The 17,031-nt window shown below is 38.7% G+C and overlaps 1 protein-coding gene across 5 annotated transcripts in view; it reads right to left on the bottom strand.

Moving 5' to 3' along the window:
* kcnma1a (potassium large conductance calcium-activated channel, subfamily M, alpha member 1a) overlaps positions 1-17,031 on the bottom strand; it is a 461,512-nt gene that overhangs the window by 114,167 nt on the left and 330,314 nt on the right. For 3 of the 5 annotated variants that reach the window (XM_034184484.1, XM_034184483.1, XM_034184487.1), the window contains exons 14-17: positions 14,668-14,823; positions 12,515-12,624; positions 11,608-11,676; positions 8,059-8,070 (exon numbers count right to left, since the gene is read on the bottom strand). In XM_034184484.1, the coding sequence (XP_034040375.1) occupies positions 8,059-8,070; positions 11,608-11,676; positions 12,515-12,624; positions 14,668-14,823 (347 nt within the window). The remainder of the gene's footprint in view (positions 1-8,058; positions 8,071-11,607; positions 11,677-12,514; positions 12,625-14,667; positions 14,824-17,031) is intronic. The other 2 variants (XM_034184486.1, XM_034184485.1) reach the window with 1 other exon arrangement.

The following is a 17,031-nucleotide window of genomic DNA, read 5'->3' on the forward strand; positions in this document are numbered from 1 at the left end:
ACAGTGAAATAGGGAAATCTGATCCTGTCAGATCTCAGAAGCTAAGCAGTGTGACATCTGGTTTGGATGGGAGACCTCTTTGGAACACAAGCGGCTGTGTGTGTGTTTCTCCAGGTAAAACTGGAGTTGCATCAGGAAGGGCATCTGGTGTAAAACCTGTGCCAAATATCATTGTGGATCTGGCTGTATCCACTGTGGTGACCCTGAACAAAAAAACGGAAATAGCAGAAATGGCATCAACAACAGTGAAACAGGAAATGTCAAATGTTGAACACTTCCTGGCATGTGTGGAGCTAGAGCGGAGACCAGGGTTGCACTGGACTCCCCTGAAATCTGATTGGACACAAATGATTGACATGTCACAGCACCGCATGCCTGGCTGAAAAGAGCTTGCATTTAAATCAGTGACACATATTGACTGCTAGGTTCCTCCTATACAGTAGTTGGTGCTGTGTACCACCAAAAGTTCGAATCCACCTTAGTAGAAGAACAAAAATGTTTGACTCAGATTTGAACTAAACATGTCTTTGAACCATGACAATAATGACACCAAAATCATATTGGTGAGTACACGACTGTGTTTTATGCCAGAAATGAGGTCTAGGTTGTTAAAAGCAGCATTTCCTCCTTTAATTTCAGGTTGTCTTTTATATGTGTGTGTCTCCTGTGTAAATGAGCAGGCAGCTGTTGATTTATGAGATATAACGTGAAGACACACAGGCTAAAAGAAATATAGGTAATTTACTCCTCCTCTGTTCTGTATAAAACCGGTGTAACCTCTTAATTTTGCTCTCTGAAGGACTTATTTTTAAATAACCTCTTAATTTTGCTTTCTCTGTGACACAACAGTGACACAACTTTAGATAAATAAATCTAAAGTTATCTTACTTAAGCTCAAACTGAAAGTAAATCACCTTGAAAGCAAAACTTGATATAAATTAATTACAAATAGAGCTTGCTGATGAAATGGTGTAGAGGAGGATTTTCTTAAAAAGAAGACCCGGTAGTTCAGCTATAATTTGCCAGAAAGTACATCTGAGATCCAAGCCTAGATTTGATGTTTTGGTGAAAGAAACTTTTGTATTTCTTCATAATTGATGTAAATAAAGTCCAAGACATATTCAATGACTTGGAAATGTTCATGTTTCCATTCCCTGACTTGTCTGAAGAAAACTGCCAATAAAACTGATTATTATTTACAGGTATTATCACGTTTTAGAGATCTGCTTCAGTTCGAGTCTGAGGAAGATCATTTTAGAAATTTTTATTCTTATTGTTTGTATTTCTTGTGTTTGAAATGGGATAAACATTAAAAGTGTGAAATACCAAGTGTTCCAATACTTTTGGAGGGCACTGTATTATGCCTTATGATGAGTGCAAAATGATATGGTTTTATTCCCGGTTTTGTTAAGAATGTTTAATTTTCACTGTTTGCTGCACTTGTGTGAAATCATAGTCATATTGTCTATCGTATCGATGACAATATTGAAATTGATTATTTGGGAATATTGCACATCCCTACTTTCAACTAGTTGAAAAGTTTGCCTATTAATTTAGATCTGCATTAAAAATGCTTAAAGTGGCAGGGTGTTAAGAGGGCTGTAATTAGGGCGTCTGGGGGTTGGAACCCCCCCCAAAAGCTGAAAGGCAAAAAATGAAAAAAAGCTTAAAAAGGCGTGGGTGTCCTGGGTGAGCGGAGCCCCCCCAGAAAGTGAAAGGTTTAGCCATGCTAATGCTCCCCTGAAGCATTTGCTCAAAAAAAGTCTGAAGGACCCAAATGACCATAGTGAGATGCTGAAGAGCTTCAATCATTCATGTCTGCGATATACATATTAATCACTAAGGGTAGAGACCAGAGTTTGAGCTTGAAAATTCCATAGAAACCCCAAGTTCATATCAGATCCAATTCAAATTTTTTTCTTTTAAATGACTGGAACAGCCGTTTGACTCAACTGAAATGCCCCCTTAGTGTATATCAGAAAAAGGTCAGCAAAATAGCTTTGTTGAAGAGTTATACTAAACAGAATATAAAGAATCTCAGCTGAATGCCAATCTTTCAATGTATGCTGACATAATACAGAAGGGAAATATTTGATATATGTTGGAGTGGGACTAATTTCACACCAAAATCTAGACAATACAACCAGTCCAAGAATCTGCATTGGGGATGGATTACAGTACAGTAGATTGTGCACCATAGGAAAAGTTTTCCTTGTTAGATATGAAAATTCATGCATTACCCTTACCTCAGTGTCTGCATGAAAAACTGACAATGTAAAAGGGTCAGTTTCTTAGGCAGCTGTAAAGACCATTGGATTTAACACTTAATAGGACATTTTGTGCAGGTGCTGGACTATATGTAACCTCCAAACACCCAGCAAGTTTGATTGAGCTCATTATCCACACAACTAGCAATGGGATGTAAACTCCCACAATAGTTTTACTGGCATATGAAAGTTCAAAATGCCTCATGCAGACCACAAAAACAACAACAACAAAAACTAATGGTCCAAAACTCAACATTCTGGCTTGTACCATATAATTTTATCATTTTATGCCTAAAGCGGGGATATGAACTTGTGTAGATTATTAACATTTGCAAGGTGTTCCAAACATGAACATGATTTGGGGATTTAAAGTAGAAAGCTAACTCAATAGTTTATACTGATTTTACTGTGGCTTTTTTCTGCCCATGTGACACAATTTCACTTTATCTACTGTACCTTTCTTACTCATATTTACTCCTGGAAAATTAAATGATTCCTGTACATTCATAGTTTGCATAGATAAAGTAGGGATACAATGGTTCAACAAAAACAATCACACTCACAGGTGACATGACCTAAAGATTGCAAGGGAAATAAACATACACAAATTAATGAGTTATACTACAGTGACTGTTATGATTTTCAAACTGGAACCACAGAAAAAACTTTCCAAGGATACAAGGTGTGACAACATGTATATAAAACCTATATAAAAAACACATTTTGCCACAGTACAGAACAACAATCACACGATGTGAACAACACAGCAAAACAACAGACTCACTGATACATTTGGAAGTAAGAGGAAGGGATGGAGAGGAATGAATTGGGTAAAAAAAAAGAGACAGTTACTCACGTCGCTTGCAGCCACACTTTTGATCCGTTGGGGTCAGTGATGTCATCATGACAAGCTTACAGTAGAAAAATGCTCTAAAAAACACAATTACATCAATTTTGATTGTTTACAAAGTCAATGGTTAGCCTGTTTTTTTAAGCACTTCCTCAGAATGCCATCTTACCTCTTTACTTCTTTGGCATCACTGCAATAAAAAATTCCCAGTGTTCCCTCCTGCATCTTGACATGGTTGCCTGGGTTGATGAGGATGCTGAGTAATGACAGAAAAAGGACACATCATGCATATTATCATCTGGGCAACCTTCAGCTTATGCAGACAGCATGCTAATCAAGAGGAATGGTACACACACATCTCCATAGATTTAATCTGAGCTGCACTTATCTGACATCAGGCTTTGTTGTTGCTGCTTGCATCATTGTCAACAATCATCACTGATCCAGTTTGAAAACTCTAATTAGCTCAGATGAAAAACACAATTATGCTAACATGGCCTCCCTGCTTTGATGTTGGACAATACTCAGATGAATGGACAAAATTTCACAGTGAATTTTTAATACTTTCTTTGTAGATTGAATTGGATTATCCAGGTGTGAAGAGGAAGGGCAAAGAGGCACGGGGAAGGAGAAGCGCAAACAGATTTAATTAATTCCATGGAGCGGTTTTAGCTGCATCACTCACGGTTCACTCTAAGACATTAACTGCATGTACTTATTGTGTCAGCTAGCCTCACAAAACTTGGTTGATTAAATTGGGAAACAAAATACACAATTAACTGTAACAAATGGGAAACAAAATGTCCAATTAATTGCAACAAGTTGTTGTAATTAATGAATATTTTGTTTCCCATTTAAACAACCAAGTCCCGTGGGAATGGGTGACATAACCAGATTAAGTAAAAATAGCACTTCATTTCACAAAGTGTTGTCTCGTCAAGACAAGCATTATGGTGCTCACAAAGACATGTCTGTTGTGCCACAGAGAGTATGTTACAACCGAATTAGTAGTTGATAGCGACGGCGGGATGTAAGGGAAATGAACAGCTCTTCTTTCTTTGTAGGCTGATTCCGCAGTGGCCTTACACTTTAATCAATAATATTGCTCCAGCAAACTAACACTGTGGATATATTGTCGTGAATCAAGGCCATTAATCAACTCAACAGTGGTACTACCCTATTCATTTGGAGCAAAAAGATCATTAAAATCCATTTCAAGCAACATCACCAAGTCAAAATTTAGGACACATTATTCAAATATTCAATTATAATTAAATAATAAAAATGACATACTGCACAACAAGTATATATGATCACTGAACGTACCAGTTAGACTAGCATGAGTGTGACTGGCTGTATCATTCCCCATTAATTAGACTGAGACAGAGTACACTCCACACTCACTTAACACACGTGTGCGCGAACAACCACGCACGCACAGGCACGCACACTGGTCATTAATGGTTACCTGTGGGCAACAATCACCAATGATTTGAGTGTGAACTAAGAAATAAAAACACTGAAACCCACAAACCTTCAGGGTCACACTCCCCCAGAAAATGAGCCCAGATGAACAAAGATGAACTGTTCAGTCTGCTTCATGAATTGTAGTTATTCATAGTATGAGTGAATAGGTGACTAAAAACTACTGGCAGTAGGGGTGTGTAGCTCTCAATCATAAAACATAATATACATATAAAGGTATATGGGCTACGATAAGGTTCAGAAAAAATTTGATTTGGTGTAATACAATTCAATGTATTGTTTACAGCACAATGCAAGGTTTATTGTAGATATTAATTTTTCATGATAAATTAAAATAAGCCACAAGTAGCACTGCTTACAGTGTATCCAGAAAGTATTCATAATGCTTCACTTTTTCCATATTTTGTTATCTTACAGCCTTATTCAAAATGGAGTGAATTCATTTTACCCTCAAAATTCTACTCACAACACCCCATAATGACTACAGAAAAAAGTTTTTTTTTTTTGCAAATTTATTAAAACTAAAAATGAAGAAAGCACATGTACATAAGTATCACACGCTTTGCTCAATACTTTGTTGATGCGCATTTGGCAGCAATTACAGCCTCAAGTCTTCTTGAATATGACAGGTGTGTGCCTTTCCAAATCATGTCCAAGCAACAGAACTTACCTCAGGTGGACTCTAATTAAGATGCAGAAACATCTCAAGGATGATCAGTGGCAAAAGGATGCACCTAAGCTCAATTTTGAGCTTCATGGCAAATGCTGTGAATACCTACTTACATGTGATTTGTTAGTTTTTGATTATTTTTAATAAATTTACAAAAATCTCAAAAAAAAAAAAAACTTTTCACATCATCATTATGGGATGTTGTGTGTAGCATTTTGAGGAAAAACAAATGAATTTCCTCAATTTTGGAATAAGGCTGGAACATAACAAAATGTGGAAAAGGTGAAGCGCTGTGAATACTTTGGGAAGCACTGTACCGCTTTACATGCATATTTCATGAAAGACCAGGGACCTTCTTCAGGTTTTGTTACTGTACTGCAGCCATTGTTCATTACAGGGGGCAGAATCACATTACATTAGCATAGAAGAAGCCCAGAAGAAGAAGCCAGCTGTTGTCAGAATTGCATGAATAGAGCAGCACAACTTTCCTGTTCTGAAGTGGTATGACAACGTTGCCAAATTATGAACTGAACATTCAAACGTACATTTACCCATTATACCACCAATCACTGTCGGCTATGTTGATTTTGTTTTTACATCACAAAGTTAACATTACTGAGACCAGCCTCACAACACTCATGCTGACCTTTGAACTTTTATGAGAATATATAGCCAGGGAAGTACGGGCAAAACAAGCTTAACTCAAAAAATTTGTTAAAATTGAGCCATTGGCAAGTTCATCATACATTTATATTAAATCAAGGGTCAGTGTTAACAATGGGGTCTTATCGATCATTTTAAAATGAGTTTCGATTTGTACAGTTCGTTGTTACAAACCCCTAACTGGTCAGTCCTGAAAAAGGCAGCTACTCTTGTATTGGAGGGATTTTTTTTGTTTGTTTGTTTTTTGTAAATGTTTAAAATGTATCTTTGTTAATTTTAGGAAATGATTTTTACCAAAATTTCAATTTCAATTATTTTATTTATATAGTGCCAATTCACAACAAAGCTGCCTCAAAGCGCTTCACACAAATAAGGTCTAAACCTTACCAACCCCCAGAGCAAGCACACAGCGACAGTGTAAGGAAAAAACTCCCTCTGATGATTTGAGGAAGAAACCTCAATCTGACCAGACTCAAAGGGGTGACCCTCTGCTTGGGCCATGCTAACCGACACAAAATCCCTTCTCTTTGTTCTGCAGAAGTTTAAGTGGTGTGCCTAATGAAGCATTTTTCATACAGCATCTTTCCTCTGGGGCTCTGGAAAAGAATACATTAGAATCAATTCACAAAACTTTGAAGGGAGCTATTTAATCCATAAAATCAGGTTGTGATCAAATTCCAACAAGTCATGCAGATCAATCAGATTTTATTTTTTCCTTTCTACACTGCAAGAAGTAAAAGACATTTAACATTCACAAGATTGAATGGCCCCCAGAGTAGAAAACAGGCATTATGCCTAGCATGCTTTTTTTTTTTTTTTTTTAGTAAAATGAATTATAATATTAACAAAAGATCAACTCATTACATTTTCACAAACATTGCTGCCCAAATTTGAGATTTTTACACGAGCATCTCTGTATGACATTTTCTGCACTCAGGTACAAACTGGTGAATAGAAGTTTAAAAAGCATCAAAACCTCATATTGTGAGCAACAAGGCAGGCATCAAACACCTGAAGTGATCGTGCCAGAGCATGCATTTACCAAACAGCATGGAGAAGACAGTCGAACAGAAAGGCATAGCCACTGCAGCACAAATATAGGAAAGGTACGTAGATGCAGACGGTTGCAGTAACTTCTGTGCAGTTGGATTGTTTCTCAAACACCAAACTGACAGGAAGTGACCCCACATAAGAACATCTACTCAAAAGACGCACAAGCATGACTGTACATGGTGACTGAGAGACGCACAAAAATGCACACGCACCCACACGCGCCTCCTCAAGTTAATCACACGCATACGTACACACATGCACAGATGGATACACATTTAGAATTGAAAAAATAAGAGAGCATGATGAAATGTCAAAATGACTTGTGGAGCACTTGTGAACAATGTAGGCTATGATTTCAAATTTCAGTTTGGATAAACTTAATGCTATCCAAATTCAACAGTTCCATGCCTTTCCTAGTGTGAAAAATGGGGGGAAAGAGAAAAAGAACAATTGGTGAAGTGTAATAAAAACCATGAAGAAGAAGAATTTATATTAAGCGTCATATTATCCACTGCTACAGAAACTGTAGATAATCAATGTTTTTGAGATTAAATCCAAAATGTAAAAGAGGCTGTCAGTGTTTATCCACAGCTCATCTGAGGTCCTGCATTTGTGTACAGACTCAAAGTCAAAGAATCATGAAATACTGTTCTGGCAATGATTTAAAAACACCAATAGACAAAGCTGACACAGGAGGGTAACTGAGTAACAATGGAAAAAGAACTGAAAGTGAGAGAAATAAACTAAGCAACAGGCAGGTAAAGGACAAAACGGAAAAGAGCAAATAAGAGGTAGATATGAAGAGCGTGAGCGTTTGGCCTTGATACACCAACAACAGCAAAGACATAGAAACAGCACTACTACAAACATATCCAATTTATCTATCCTCTCTGCCTGCAAAGAAGTTAGTGCATTAAACACAAGGGACACATAAAAAAAAAAGTTAGAAAAAAAGAGTCCTGTAAAATAGTGTTTGGAAAAATATCCTTGGGGAAACTCCCAAAGTCAGAAGCTTTAAAGTGGTGGAGATTGGGTGGAACTTTGGATGTAAGATAAGGTAGAGGGCATACCGCTTTCGGCTTCTGCAAACAACAAGAAAAAAATCTCAAATCAAATGGTTATCATAAACAGAAAAGAAAAGGAGAATATAACCAACTGTTGCTAAAGTTGCTCTGCCTGTTTCGGGATTACACAGTAAAATTGCATGAGGCGTTACTTTGTGCAGATGTACAGTTAGGTTACACCAGTGGTGGGCACAGCTAACCGAAACATTAGTTTTGGGAACTACTGAAAAATTAAATGTGATAATGGCAAACAGATAAACTAAAACATTAAGTGACTAACTGCTAACTTTTATCATGTGAATTAAGATATGGCCTTTTTTCCTAAAACCTTGAAAAACAGACCTAAAGTCCTGAAATTTGAATATGTTGTAGCGTAAACATGGAGGTTCCCCGTAAAACATTTAGCATACCAAGATCAGACGCTGAACAAGATGCACATCAATAATTCAATGAACAAATAAAATAAAACAGCAGTTTCCATTAACATATGATTTACTTACAGGACATAAAGTATCAAACAAGCAAGAAATATTAAGAAATAAAATGATATTTGAAAAATTTTAATAATGTAATTAATGCATTTACACTGGCTTGTCCTCATGTACCACCATCTCCTCACAGTGATGGTTGTTGCCTTCACGCAATGTCAATTATGCTTATTGGATTAGTGCAAAAGCTCCAACAGGAACAAACAATGTATGAGTTTTAGAATTGTAAATGTTTTTGACCGTTAAACTTTAATCATGTTCGCCGACTTAAAGTTAGCTTCTGCTAACTGATCCTTTTGTGGTTACCAGAAAAGCTAATCCGCAACAAACAAGTTATCTTTGCTAATCAGCTGTTCACTGATTAGCTGAGCTGTGCCCACCATTCAGTTACACCCTGTTTGTCTTTTTTCAATTCCCAAGTCTTTGAACCCACTGTCTACTAAAAACTGTGCATATTATGATAGAAGATCATGAAGAAATCAATGGGACAGACATTTGGGGCATTACATTTTGTATAAAAAAAACCTTGTTAATATATACATATATAAACACTTATAAACATCATACCCCATAACAATAGCATTTTAAAATCAGTGAAAAATGGCTTTCACAACAATGGATTTTATTTTATTATACTGTATTCTTAATAACTCAGCAAGCTTTAAAGAATACTAAAAAATGAGCTTGCACAAGTAAATCTGACAAGACGTAACGCATTTAAGCAAAACTGTGTAATGTCAGGTGTATCATCATATGAGTGTGAAATAACTATCTTTGAATACATTTATTCATGACCACATCAGTGCAAACAAACATTTAACACAGAGGAATGGGAAAGGGGAGGGTGGGTGAGACAACTGAAATTACAAAAAATAGCACTTCACGTTGTTCTTCATGACCACACTGTCAGTGACATAAAATTAATGATAAAACAGGCTCAACAGGGACAAATATAGTATGAAGTTTAGAAAAAACATTTACATTGAAATGGTCTACAAAATGAGTCATAAATGAGTGGAATTACAGTGCATCTGGAAAGTTTTGACAGCTCTTCACTTTTTTCACATATGTTACAGCCTCATTCCAAAATGGAGCAAATTAATTTTTCTCCTCAAACTTGTACTCACAACACCACATAATGATAATTTATTAAACATAATAATAAAAAAAACCCTAAGAAATCACATGTACATAAGTATTGTCAGTACACCCTTTGCTCAGTACTTTGTTGATGCACCTTTGGCACCAATTATAACCTCAAGTCTTATTGTATATGATGCCACAAGCTTGTCACACCTATCTTTGGACAGTTTTGCCAATTCCTCTTTGCAGCAACTCTCAAGCTCCATCATGACGCCTTTGGTGTGAATGCCAGGCATCATGTTTGGAGGAAACCAGGTACCATCCTACAGTGAAGCATGGTGATGGCACATCATGCTGTGGGGATTTTTTTTCAGTGGCAGGAACTGGGAGACTAGTCAGGATTAAGGGAAAGATGAATGCAGCAATGCACAGAGATATCCTGGATGAAAACCTGCTCCAGAGTGCTCTTGACCTCAGACTGGGGCAACAGTTCATCTTTCAGCAGGACAAGGACACTACACACACAGCCAAGATATCAAAGGAGTGACTTCAGGACAACTCTGTGAATGTTCTTGAGTGGCCCAGCCAGAGCCCAGACCTCAATCCATTTGAACATCTTGGTAGAGATCTGAAAATGGCTGTGCACTGACACTCCCCATCCAACCTGATGGAGCTTGAGAGGTGCCACAAAAAGGGATGGACAAAACTGCCCAAAGATAGGTGCACCAAGCTTGTGGCATCATATTCAAGCAGACTTGAGGCTGTCACTTCTGCCAAAGGTGCATCAACAAAGTACTGACCAAAGGATGTGAATATTTATGTATGCATGATTTTTTTTTTTTTTTTTACAAATTTGCAAAAAAAAAAAAAAAAAAAAAAAAAAACTTTTTTCATGTTGTCATTATGGGGTGTTGTGAGAAGAATTTTGAGGGGAAAAAATTAATTTACTCCACTTTGGAATAAGGCTGTAACATAAAGACTGTGGAAAAAGTAAAGCTCTGTGAATACTTTCCCGATGCACTATATCTCAAAATGTTTAGCATAATGTAGTCACAACTGTTAGAATGGTATGGGTAAAAAACAAACAAACAAAAAACAACAAAACAAACAACAACAACAACAAAAAAAACACAGTTGATTAGTTACTGATTAGTTTCTGGTGCAATTCCAGAAATTTTGCCTTGGATTTCTTGGCAGTGCAAGACAGGACAACTACTTGCTTATTTCTACTTAACTGCTGCACAAAAACATGCAATGCACAAACAAAAAGCTGTCACATGGCTCTTTGTATGTTGATATGCATCTTTGACAGGGCACACACAATATACCATATTGGCATAAACACAAGTTTGTTTTTTTTTATTAATAACATGTCTGCAAACTACGGAGGCCTCTTATGAATGCAGACAAGATGTACAGAAGAGCTATAGGCAAGAGCTCAATTTTGAGCTTAATGGCAAAGACTGTGAATACTTATGGACATGTGATGCCTTTGTTTTTTGGTTTGTTTGTTGTTTTTTTTTAATAAACTTGCAAAAATGTAAACAAAAAAAAATTCACATTGTCATTATGGAGTATTGTGTGTAGAAAAATAAAAAAATGAAATTCATCCATTTGGGAATAAGCCTGTAACATGACAAAATGTGGAAAAGTGAAGCATTGTGAATACTTTCCAGATGCACTGTATATGTAGATATGATCAATTGACAAGTCCATAATTCTTTGATATAGGTTAAGAAAAAAGTGTTATGGTTTAAAATAAATGAAAGAAGAAGGATTGCCCCTTTAAATAGTAACTCCTGTTGACATGCGGACATTCTGTAATTATGTATATTATCCACCTTCATGTGTTCAAAATGACAAAGAAACTTAATGCATTTGGGAGGGAAAAACTGCATAAAATGCAACTTGAGATGTCACACAATGATTCACTGTTATTTAAGCTGGACGTGATGTTCATAAAGGAAAGAGCCAAACAACAAACCTGCTCTCCCTCTGCTCAGATTTGTACTCAATGGCAATAAGCAACAGCTTCAGCTTCACGTAACACAGCCTGTAAAACACACACACACACACACACACACACACACACACACACACACACACACACACACACACACACACACACACACACACACACACACACACACACACACACACACACACACACACACACACACACACACACACACAGAGAAGTACACAGCACAATATCTTTAAATTCGACATTCTTACATTCAATGAGGTTCTTATAGTTTGTTGCTTCACTTCACAGCTGTTAGCTACAGTACCTCACCCTGCTCCGAGTGCTGCTCTCATTGGACCGACATCTCTGCTGTTTTAGCATTGTGGGATAGCGCGCGCCCACAGATTGTGCTCGCCGGACTACTTTCACCACCCTGCTCAGCGTGCCGCTCTCGTTGGAGCGACAACACACAGAATGTGTCTCTTCCCAGATAGATCTCTTTCAGTGCAGCTTCTTGTTCTGACTTTAACACGAAGTTAACATCCAAGTCTTCCATCGCCAACTGTAAATGGTAATCAAACCATTCCAACTGTATCTTTCTAAACTCTTCGCATCAAATTCCATTGTGTCAAAGTACGAAATGAAGCCTAATAATCAATTATTACTGGTAAATTTTAGAATTAATTTAGACAAGATATACACATTATCTCACAGGAATATATCACAATTATCTGGAAACTACTTTTTGCGCAGGAATTCATCAAGCACGTCGGCCGCAAGCGCGTACTAACACAGAATCCCCAAAAACTGGCAAGAAGTTCAGCCAGAACGAGAGCGTCCACTTTTAGCTTGTCATAAGCTAAGCTAGTGGCGCTCATGAGAGTGTGACAGTACCTACCACTGACAGCAAATGAGTGATACTTACTCACAGACAGTGGGGAAGGAGAGGCCCACAAAGGCACTGGACAAATACTCCGTGTACATCTCATTAGCCACTCCTTCAAGATAATACTTCTGCCATGTGTCCTCCTCAATCTGGTAAAAAACAAACAACAAAAAAAAAACACGTGTGGAAATGTCAAAATATCACATGTGAAGGTAAAAAAGATGAAATAAAAAACAACCACACTTTCCACTGCAATGAATGCCCAATATGGTGTGCAGATGTTTCACCGCACAGCATCAGCCTGGTTATTATAACCTGATCCATCATCTTTATGACATGAGAACAGTTCTTTGACAGAGCCAAACACGTCTTCAATTTTTAGCCACAGAAATAATGAACAGATTCCATATGTAACGCAACAGTAAAATATGATGTGCCAGTTTGACTGAAAACACTCCAATGTAAGTATTTCTCTGGACAAAGATGTCAAAGTTTCCCAGAACATGCACTAGCTCTTATTTATCTGCTCGCTCAGCAGAGAAGCCACAATATCCATTTCTATAAACTCATCTACACTTTGACTAAATCATTTACAAAAATGCAATGCAAGAATCAGTTATCAACACACACACTTATCCGGGATAGAGTCAGGGGGGCAACAGCTCCAGTAGGGGACCCTAAACTTCCCTTTTCCGGGCCACATTTACCACCTCTGACTGGAGGATGCTGTGGCGTTCCCAGACCAGTGTGGAGATATAATCTCTCCACCTAGTCCTGGGTCTTCCCCGGGATCTCCTCCCAGCTGAACATGCTCTAGGGAGGTGTTCCTGGAGGCATCTTTACCAGATGCCTGAGCCACCTCATCTGGCTCCTCTCAATGAGAAGGAGCAGTGGCTGTACTCCGAGCAATTCATGAATGACTGAGCTTCTCAACCTATCTCTGAGGGAGACCCCAGCCACCTTCCTGAGGAAACCCATTTCAGCCGCTTCGACCCGTGATCTAGTTCTTTTGGTCATGACCCAACCCTCAAGACCATCATTAAGGGAAGGAACGAAGATTGACCTACTGGTCAATCCTGAACTCCTTCACTTGGGTCAAGACCTCATTCTCTACCCAGAATAGGCAGTCCATCAGTTTCCTGCTGAGAACCATGGCTTCAGTATTTGAGGTGCAGATCCACATCCCAGCCGCTTTACGCTCAGATATGAACTGACTGAGTGCTGGAGGTCAAAAGGCTGATGATTTTAACAGGACAACATCATCTGCAAAAAGCAGTGATGAGACCCTCAGCCAGGAAACTGAAGATCCTCCTCCGCCCGACTATGCCTCAATATCTTGTCCATGAATATCACAAACAGGATTGGTGACAAGGTGCAGCCCTGGTGCAGGCCAGCCCCCACCGGAAATGAGTTTGACGTACTGTTGAGGACCCAAACAAGAGCTCAGGCTTTGTGAGTGCAGAGATTAGATGGTCCTGAAAAAGGACCCTCCTACTCCCGCAGCACCTCCCACAGTACCTCCTGGGGTACCTGATCATATGTCTTCTGCAAGTCCAAAAAACACATGTAGACTGGATGAGCATACACACAAGGCCCACACACTCTCTGGTCCCCTTTTTTTAAATATGGGGAATACCACCCCAGTTTGCCACTCCTTAGACACTGTCCCAGACCTCCATGAACTGTTGAAGACATGTCTCATCCAAGACAGTCCCTCCATACCAAGAACCTTTAGCATTTCTGGATGGATCTCATCAAATTCGGTGCTTTGCGGAGATGTCTGACTACCTCAGTGACTTCCACCAGGGAAATTGATGATGATCCCCCCATCAGCTTCCAGCTCTGCCTCTACTACAGAGGGTGTTCAAGCCTGATGCAGGAGTTGCTCAAGGTGCTCCTTCCAGCAACAGATTACCTCCTCAGTTGAGGTCAACAGAGTCCCATCCTTACTGTATACAGCTTGGATGGTTCCCAGTTTTCCTCTCCTGATGTGCCGCACAGCCCTCCAGAAGCATCTTGGTGCCGACCGAAAGTCCTACTCCATGGTTGCTTCGAACTCCTCCCACACCCACTGTTTTGCCTCCCCCACAACAGAGGCTGCCGCAATGTGATAATCAGTTCAGGCGTATTACTTCAGTACATTTAAACAGGGTGACTGAGGAAATGAAATCCAGTCTTGTCCTCTGTGTTACCTCAATGAAGGACCTCATGGAGAAAAGATTGGCCAGCATAGTGGACAGGCCCTGAGCCAGACAGCTCTGGGCAATGAAGCCTGCCTTCAGCTCTGCCAGGCAGATAGCATCATCACCCTCTTTCCAGTTCCAGCTTGGAATGTTCAGCAGATGGGCCTTCATCACATAACACACACAGAAGATGTCACACAGGTCACTGCCAAATGACACCAATTTGTTTACTTATAATAAAGTACACATTCAAGGCAGAGTATAAATGAAAGATGGCTTCTACAAGTTACTCATCCATTTTCAGCATGTATTTCATGACATCTGACAACTGACACAGGAGAGGCTGAGGGTATGTGATTATCCCTGTTTGTTTGTCTGTAAACAGAATGTCTCAAAAAGTATTAAATGTATTTTGACCTAATTTTGTAAAAAGATGATCCATAGATCAGGAGAGCACTGACAAAATTTAGGCAGTGATTCATATCTTTTTCTCTTTTTTTGACTGGCAAAGCTACAGTGTGTAGAATGTAGTGTCACCTAGTGAAGAAGCTGCAAATTGCATTATAATGTTGCCAGTTATAATTTTGTTTTCCTTCACATTTTTGTTTCTTTGGCAATGGAGATTCATGCTCCTTTGGCGTGTCTTGTTATAAGCAAGTACAGTAAAACTTGCCTAAACCATCATCGTATAAACCAGATAGTCGCACTCACTGGACAAAAGCAAAAGTCCCAATGCTTTTGTACGGTTTTCCATGTAATAAACACCATATTACAGGATTTTGTCTAATAGATTTTTGCCCACATCAGATGTCATATTGGGCAGTCTTGGATTGCCCAGTTGCAACAGAGGTACAAAATGAAGTTCAGTACTGAAACTTGCAGATTCGAGGAAAGTGGATACCATATTTCCTTGATTAAAAGCTCAGGCGTTTATTTTATTCAAGCTGTGCTCAAACCTGGCGCCTACACAGTCAGGCCTTTATTCAAAGCCGGTGATTATTAATAAAATGCTGCCTGCTGTCTGCACTGTAATGTGGTGTTATGTTTCACGCATATCCCTGGGTGTGGCGAACCAAAGACAACTGCTTTAGCCCAGAGCCCTCTGCATGGCTGCAAACCCTCCCCGTTGCCTGACGTGCACCTGCTTTAACGACAGAGACCACAAGGGCTGTGACTGGTGACTTTTCCAGTTTGACTCCTTCCTTTCCCATCATATTTTAATAGTTTTGCAGTGTGCCCGCCAATTACATTTCGATCATGGATCAAATATGTTTGGCAGAAAAGGCCACAAATATGATCAACTTTACAACACAGAGTCATAAAAAGACACTCAAATGACCTGCAATTCATGGAGGGAAATTACACGTACCACAGGTTTGGAGGTTGATGATTGAATAAAGAAGTGGAGCACATTGAGGGACAAACAGATCCAGAAAAAAAACACTGTTCCTGCGGCAAATTACATTAAGACACCTACCAACGGAGAACTTTAAAAGTGTCATGCGCATGTTGACATCATTGCATGGCCGCAGAGTTACAGAGTTGTAGAAACATAAATCATGCTTTAGGATTTTAAGTTATCACTCAGTAGTGGACTTAGAAAAAAGACTCGACCAAATGTAATCTTTTTAATGCACATAATGCATTGTGCTTATTTAAAGCAGGCGATTGTTTATTCAGACAAAGTTTTGACCCAGCCATTAAATGAGGCAGGCCCCAATTCAAGGTCAAGCATTTAATCAAGGAAATATGCAAACCTAATTGGTGCTGCAAATTGTTTGTGCCTCCTGACTATAAATAATCTGTTACATACATATCACTGATTTTGTCCATTTTATACATAAAGCGGATTTTGACCGTTTTATACGTATCGTGGATTTCGATTATAACGGACAAAATTCACTGGTCCACCTGAATCCAAGTTTTACTGTATGTCAGTTCTGGGCTACTGTATCAACATGGTGGCTTCCATGAGAGGGCCCATTCCTATGTAGATGTGAAGGCCTCATTCTGAGGAAATGAAAAACACTGATTCATCATTGCAGGTAAATACACTAATGAATAGATAGTAACAAATGCTAGATTCCATTTTTGCTAATTAACACCCTAAATCCTACACACTGTAGCTTTAACATTGCAAGATACATTTTCACAATAGCAAACTCTTGCCACAAGTGACTGGATGCAAAAATTAATCCAACTTTGGCAGAGGTATGAGTTTTCTGAATTTAAATTTGTAAATTTTAGGTGTTTGTGTCCAACACTGGTTAGACATTCTTAAATCCAATGTCAACGTATCTGTCAGTGACTACAACTGTAAAAGAAGACACCTAATAAAAGTACAAGGACCCAAACAACCCACCAAACAACCCA

This window comes from Thalassophryne amazonica, chromosome 13 (assembly GCF_902500255.1).
Source record: "Thalassophryne amazonica chromosome 13, fThaAma1.1, whole genome shotgun sequence".
NCBI lineage: Eukaryota > Metazoa > Chordata > Actinopteri > Batrachoidiformes > Batrachoididae > Thalassophryne > Thalassophryne amazonica.